The sequence below is a fragment of the Mus pahari genome, chromosome 20, assembly GCF_900095145.1.
Source record: "Mus pahari chromosome 20, PAHARI_EIJ_v1.1, whole genome shotgun sequence".
Classification (NCBI taxonomy): domain Eukaryota; kingdom Metazoa; phylum Chordata; class Mammalia; order Rodentia; family Muridae; genus Mus; species Mus pahari.
Window position 1 is genome coordinate 9566653 of NC_034609.1, and position 7549 is coordinate 9574201.

Sequence of the window (7549 nt, forward strand, 5' to 3'; positions counted from 1 at the left end):
TTCTACAGAGGTATATTCCTCGGTTACACAGGTGTTCTACAGAGGTATATTCCTCGGTTACACAGGTATTCTACAGAGGTATATTCCTAGGTTTTACTTATTTGTATATCCCTACATGGCCGTGGCAGGCCTGGTATTCATATAGTCCTGCCTCAGCCTTCAACATGCTGACATTACAGCTATATATTAATATATCAACCCTGGCCCCGAGTTTTCTTATTAGAGCAACAGAGCAATCAGTAGACCAGCAGGAGTTGGGAAGGGTTCTCTCTCCCTACGAGGCCTTCACAGCTCACAGGCGGCTCAGTTTCTGTCCAGACTGGCTGGTTGCCTCATTTTTGGCCTTCCAGTGGCAGTTTGTTTAAAGTCCCCGTCCTACAAGACCGACCAGAACTGTTTTCGACCCCAGCTTCTAGCCACTCTAGGTCCCTCCAGGACACCGACCCTAAAGAGAGCTGGCACCCCAGAAGCTCATCTACACTTTCACCCCTTAGGAAACATTGAAGTCCACCGGAAAAGCAGAACCCTTCGCTCACACTCATACAAAAGCATATCAGAAAGTCTTAATGCTGAGGTCTCCTGCCAAAAGAGCCCTGGGTGGAATGGGGGTGGGGACAGATCCAGCACTTCCCTGTACTCAGTAACTCAGTCAGTCTACTGCCACAGTTCCTTAGTAACCCAGGCCCTGCCCCCCTCCTCACCGATTGGCGGTTCGGGTTCTGGGGGCGGAGCATTCTCAGGGATTTAGCTAGGGTAAAGAAAGCCGCGGAAGCGGCATCGCCGGAACTATGGGCGCCGGGCCGCTCACCTCTGGTGTCCGTGCTGGTCGCGGGAACACCGGGTGGCTCTGGATGAGCTCCTGCAACCTAGGTTCGCCAGTCCTGCCTATTTCCTTTCTTTTTTGGTTGTTACTGGCCGCGCCTGGCGCTCGGGCCGCGGGTTACAAGGTGAGCTGGGGCCCGAGGGCGGAAATGTATTTGGGCAGAGTTGAACTAGAAGTATGGGTGACACTGATCCATAGGAAACTGCTGTTGATCTGACGGTGTGGGCTAAGAGCATGCATTGGGTTTTTGAAAAGGTCTGGCGTGAGCCTGAAAACAAGGCTGCACGTGATTGTATTTGCCTCCCTGTGACTCTAAGTGGCCTGTTTGGACTTTGCATGCACTTTACTGTGGTTGGTCGGGTGAAGAATGAACAGCCACATGAATGCACCGGTTGTGCTTGCATGGTTCCACTTGTTGGTGACTGCATCCCCCCAAATCCATTTGGCATGGCTCTGCTGGAAAACCTGTCTTGAAAATCTGACATCACCTGGAAGCGCCCCTTCTTTTCTTTGCAGAGGATGACTAGGAGATGTGAGCTGGGCTGCCCATCCCTAGCTTCCCCTTCCCCTAGGACTCTCAGCTTCCTGGCTCCTTCCTGTGCAAGTCACTTCTCAGCCCTGTGCCTTAGTGCCCTAGCTTGACAATTAGGGCTAATATTGCCCTGTATCTCAGGGTGGTTGCCTGCTATCTGTAAATGCTTAGCTAACCCCGGCAAAAGTTATCATCCTAAAGTATGTGATCTCTGCTCTATGGGGTTTGTGCGAAGTGGGAATTGCATCTATAGAGTATATGGGACACACACTATACTCTGTGTGTCCTTCCTGGGACAGATGATAGCTTTTTGACCTCTCTGGATCACTCCAAAGTTAAAGCCTGTGCTTATACCATCTCCCTGCCTGCGTGCGATAGTGGAAATCAAACCTATGGTCTTGAACATGCCAGGCAAGGGCCCTACCACAGAGCCCCCAACCTGCCTGCCTCTAGAACTATCGGCTACTGACAGGGAATGTGTATGTTGGGGGGTTCTTTGTGCAGACATGTCCCCCAACGAAGCCAGGCATGCTCAATGTGCACCTGCTGCCTCATACACACGATGATGTAGGCTGGCTGAAGACAGTGGACCAATACTATTATGGCAGTGAGTAGAGGGTCGGGGGCCTCTGTAATTTTTTCACAGATTTAGACATTGGGGTGGGAACAGTGAGTTTTCTGGACTCTGTACCAATGCGTATCTTCTAGTGGAACTTGACTTCCTGAACTTCATGCCCACAGTCCTGAGTGAGGTTCAGCATGCGTCTGTTCAGTACATCCTAGACTCAGTAGTCTCCTCTCTGCTGGAGAAACCCGCCCGTCGCTTCATCTATGTGGAAATGGCTTTCTTCTCCCGTTGGTGGAAGCAGCAGACCAATGAAACCCAGGATGCTGTACGGAACCTCGTGCGCCAGGGTAAGCCTGCCACAAGAAGTGAAAAGAGGAAGCGCAGCCCAGCTTGTACTTCTGCAAACCTGATCTCTCAGATTATTTATTTATTTATTTACTTTTGGGGGCGGGGTGGGGGGAGCAGTGTCTTATTATATAGCCCTTCCTGATCTGGAATTTGTTATTAGATTAGACTGGTCTTGAACTTGTGGAAATCCTCCTTCCTCCCTGCTTCCCTAGAGCTAAAACAAAAGGCTTGGACAACCAGGCATCTCTGAGATTTTTATCATATCATAGTGTATACACACTGTACCCATAGTTCTACCCGCTTAGAATCTGTCTTCATGTAGAGAACCCTATCTCACAAGGTCCCATCTCCAGTGGCTCCACAGGGAGGTCAGCCATGCAGATCTGAGCACACTGGTTTGGAAACTCGCCTCCTCTTTAAGCTTTGGTATATAGTATGGTCTGTTTTCTTAGCCTTGCCCACGGTGGACCCCCTTCTAACAGCTACCCGTCCCCCTCTGCCTTATTTGAACAGGGCGCCTGGAGTTTGTCAATGGTGGCTGGGTGATGAACGATGAGGCAGCCACCCACTATGGTGCTATTGTGGACCAGATGACACTTGGGCTACGCTTCCTGCAAGACACATTTGGTAGTGATGGACTTCCCCGTGTGGCCTGGCATATTGACCCTTTCGGCCACTCTCGAGAACAGGCCTCCCTGTTTGCCCAGGTGCCAACCACCCTATTCTCTTTTGGACCTGCCCTTAACCTACTCTGACTCTGCCTTTAGCTGCTCAAACCCTGCCCTTCTTTAGTAGTCCCTGGGACTAGACCTTGGCTTGCTGAGACACCGCCTCTTGGGTGAAGTGGACTCTTGTGAGTTGAGTCTATGTCCTAGGGCACCACAGGTTTAAACTGCTGTGTTGGTCCTTTGCCTTGACCAGGCCTTCTCTGAATTTGGACTCCACTAGCCTGCTAGGGCTGTGGCAGCTCTCTAAACCAGTGACCGTTGGCGATTGCTAACTTTAAAAGCAGCTTCATGTCTGTGCTGACCTAACCCGCCTCAGACGGTGGACATAGCTAGGGAGGTGGAAGTGGGTTGTGGTTTAACAGCTGCTGCTTTGTTGCCTATCTTTCTCAACCTTGGAAATAAACATTCAGGCTCTGTGGGACCCATGTCTGTAATGCCAGCAGGCAGGCGCAGGAGGACTGTGAGGTAGAGATCAGCATGGTCTATAAAGTGAGACTCTGTATCCAAAAAAACCAAAAATCTAGGGCTGGAGAGATGGCTCAGCAGTTAAGAGCACTGACTGCTCTTCCAGAGGTCCTGAGTTCAATTCCCAGCAACCNCTAAACAGCTGGCTTACATAAAGTGTGAAACCCTGGCTTCAACCCTCAGCAAATAAACAAGAACTGGAGAGAGAGCTCAGCAGTTCGCTTGCTGCAGGGCTGAGGTTAAGAGCACTGACTGCTCTTCCAGAGGTCCTGAGTTCAATTCCCAGCAACCACATGGTGGCTCACAACCATCTGTAATGGGATCCAGTGCCCTCTTGTGTGTCTAAAGATAGCTACAGTGTACTTACATACATAAAATAAATTTTTTTAAAAAAAGAAAAAAAATATTGCTTTAAAAAATTATTATTTAACATATATGGGTATTTTGCCTGCATGTATGTCTGTGAACCATATACGTGCAGTGTCCACACAGGAGGATTGTAGGATCTCCTGGAACTGAGGTAATGAATGGTTGCAATCACCATATTGATGCTGGGTGTTGAACCCTGGTCCTCTGAAAGAGCAGATGATGATCTTAACCATGGAGCCATCTTTCCAGCCCTGAAAACCATAGTTTTAGTTGCGCACATGTTCTCTGTGTGCTCCATCCCAACTGGGCAAGAAGGCCTTACATTCCTTCACTCATCCTCTCTGTGCTATTAGATGGGTTTTGATGGCTTCTTCCTCGGGCGCATTGACTATCAAGATAAATTTTATCGGAAGAAAAAGCTGAGGATGGAGGAGCTGTGGAGAGCAAGTGACAGCTTGAAGCCCCCCGCTGCTGACCTCTTTACTGGTAAGAGGGTGGGAGAGTAAACCATACACAACCTCAAGCCCAGGAATGTCCTGGTGTCATGGTGTGATGTGCTGAGGTTATCTTAGGACTTTTTTAAAATGATTTTTGAGCAGGGCTCTGTGTGTTCCTTCTGTATCAGCCCTTTTGAATTTGGAAGTCTATCCTGGGTGGGATATGACAGGCTCTGACTCCAGGACAGGTCTGGGGTGCTGAGTCTGGTTTTGTCTATAGGTGTGCTCCCCAATAATTACAACCCTCCGAAAGACCTGTGCTGGGATGTCCTATGTACAGACCCTCCCGTGGTGGATAATCCCCGGAGCCCTGAGTTCAATGCAAAACAGTTGGTTAAATACTTCCTGAAGCTCGCCTCTTCCCAGGTAACGTGGCTTTCCAGATGGTAGTCCAGAATCTGTAGGCTCAGGCACTAGCCTTCCCCAAAGCCCAGGGGGATGCCTCCGAGGGACATGAGTGGCTGGAGAGGCAGCTCAGTATTTAAGGGCACTTCCTGCTCAAGTGTGAGGGTCAGAGTTCAGAGCCCAGCACCCACATAATAAGTTAGTCATTCTAACTACGTGCTCCGGAATGGGAGTTATCTAGAGCTCTGGCTCCAAGAGACAGGAGGAACCCTCGGCACTGGATTTCAGCCTATGGAAGAAAATGCAAGTCTCAAATTCAAGGAGAGATTCTGCCCAAAGGGTGGGGAGAAGGTAGCTAGATCTCTGTGAGCTTGAAGCCAGCTGAGGACTACATAGTGAGACCCTGTCTCAAATCAAAACCAATAAACAAATCAAGGAAGTGGGCCAGTGAGATGGCTCAGTGGATAAAGGTGCTTGTGGTCAAGGTTGGCAACCTGAGTTCAGTTTCCAGAACCTACTGGGTGGAGTGAAGGCACTGACTCCTCTAAGCTGTTCTCCAACCTCCACGCTAGTCCTATAACTATAGCTGGTACATGCTAGAACATATGTACCACCCCCTCATATTTAAAAGGAAGAGGAGGAGGAGGAAGAAGAGGAAAATGATAGAGAGGGTGGCTCAGTGCCTTGTAGCCTCATCTGAATAAAGAACCCTCGGCAACTACTGGCTGTTGTGTTGTTTTCAGACAAAGCCTTAAATAATCCAAGCTGACTTTGAACTTGCTATGTAGGTGAGGCTGGCTTTGAACTTCTGCTCCTCCTGCCTCCATTTTCTGAGTGCTAAAAATCAGATGTGGGGCTGGTGAGATGGCTCAGTGGATAAGAACACCCGACTGCTCTTCCGAAGGTCCGGAGTTCAAATCCCAGCAACCACATGGTGGCTCACAACCATCCCTAACAAGATCTGACTCCCTCTTCTGGAGTGTCTGAGGACAGCTACAGTGTACTTACATATAATAAATAAATAAATCTTTAAAAAAAAAAAACAAAAGAATCAGATGTGCACCACCATGCCTGGAGCTCAAAGCCAGGCCTTGATATGTGCACTCCACTGACTGGGCTGCACCCCAACTCTTCACTGGTTATTTCTGTACTTCCTTCTTCTCCTGTGTGCCATGGTCCCCATATATTCTTGTGTGTGTGTGTGTGTGTGTGTGTGTGTTTTCTTTTTTTAACAACAATTTCTTTTTTTTTTAAGATTTATTTATTTATTATGTATATGAGTACACTGTATATAGCTGTACAGACGGTTGTGAGCCTTCATGTGGTTGTTGGAAATTGAATTTAGGACTTCTGCTCGCTCTGGTCAGCCCCACTCGCTCCAGTCGGCCCTACTTTCTCAGTCCCTGACTTGCTCCAGCCCAAAGACTTATTATAAGTACACCGTTGCTGTCTTCAGACACACCAGAAGAGGGCGTCAGATCTCATTACAGGTGATTGTGAGCCACCATGTGGTTGCTGGGAATTGAACTCAGGACCTTTGGAAGAGCAGTCAGTGCTCTTACCCACTGAGTCATCTCTCCATCCCGTGTGTGTGTGTGTGTGTGTGTGTTTGTTTTCTTTGCTTGTATGCTTATACTGGGGGGGGGGGGGTTCTAGCCTGAGGTCTTGAGCTTGCTAGGCTAGTACTGTCTCACAGAGCTCCCCATCCCTAGGCCCCCACGTGTATTTTCGAACACTTAGGTACAGGGACAGTCCAGGACACCCTGGCCTGAGGACACTTGGGCACAGGGACAGTCCAGGACACCCTGGCCTGAGGATTGCCTTTTCATCTACAGAAAAAGTTTTACCGAACCAACCACACTGTGATGACCATGGGCTCAGACTTCCATTATGAGAATGCCAACATGTGGTTCAAAAACATGGACAAGTTGATCCGCCTGGTCAACGCGCAGGTCAGTGTGACTCCTCTGTGTGTTAATCACACTTTCTGACACTAAAGTCAATGTCTGAGATGGTTGAGTGACTAAGGAGAAATAGTCAAGTATAATAGTGCAGCCCAGTGCTAGCAACCCTGAAGATGGCTTTCAGTCAGAGGCCAGCCGGGGACACACACACACACACACACACACACACACACAGAGGCACATGCACTCTTCCTTTAAAAAAAAAAAAAAAACCCACACAGTACACTTGTTTCTTCATCTCATCAGTTAAAAGGGAGTGCCTCTCTCACCATGGAGATGATGTAATTCATTGGCAGAGCTTGTGCTTGGCACATTTTAAGGTTCTGAGTCCATCTTCAGTGCCACCAAAAAAGAAAAAAAAAAATCTATCTTTTGATAGTCTTACAGAGCTAAAAAAAAAAAAAAATCACTTCTGCCCTATAATGGCATACTTATTTTTCCTTAATTAATTAATTAATTAATTAATTGTTTTTTTTTTTGAGACAGGATCTCCTGTAACTCGGGCTGGCCTCTGCTTGCTATGTAGCTGGAGATGACCTTGAACTTTTGCTAAGCCTGAACCTGGAGGGTTAGGATTGTGTGGAGCCCATTGTCTGGGCTATGAACAGACAGGCTGGTCTCCAGTCGAGCTGAGGTCTGAACCCCGAAGGGTGATAATTCACCTTTATGACACAGTGGGCATTCCCTCATGCTCCTGGAACTCTGGCTCCTGCCTAAGTTACCGCCCCCACAGCCCCCACAAGAGAAGCATGGTCAGTAGTCATGTAGGCAATGGCCCAAGCTTCTGACCTTCAGGCTAAACTCCTCTGCAGTTACCTAGCAACAGTGAAAACCATAAAAAGGGCTGTTCAGCCCCATCACACTCTCTTAGCTCTCACTCCTTTGTCCTCTTACCTCTCGCTTCTCTCAC

The 7549-nt window shown here is 48.4% G+C and overlaps 1 protein-coding gene across 2 annotated transcripts in view; it reads left to right on the plus strand.

Annotated features, from left to right (window-relative positions):
* Positions 1-769: 769 nt before the first annotated feature.
* Positions 770-7549, plus strand: part of Man2b1 (mannosidase alpha class 2B member 1) — a 15539-nt gene continuing 8759 nt past the window's right edge. Inside the window, exons 1-7 of one of the 2 annotated variants that reach the window (XM_029532698.1) lie at positions 770-947; positions 1860-1962; positions 2064-2270; positions 2785-2978; positions 4187-4319; positions 4551-4696; positions 6511-6627. In XM_029532698.1, coding sequence (XP_029388558.1) covers positions 789-947; positions 1860-1962; positions 2064-2270; positions 2785-2978; positions 4187-4319; positions 4551-4696; positions 6511-6627 — 1059 coding nt within the window. In that variant the 5' untranslated portion in view covers positions 770-788. The remainder of the gene's footprint in view (positions 948-1859; positions 1963-2063; positions 2271-2784; positions 2979-4186; positions 4320-4550; positions 4697-6510; positions 6628-7549) is intronic. The other variant, XM_021220334.2, reaches the window with a different exon arrangement.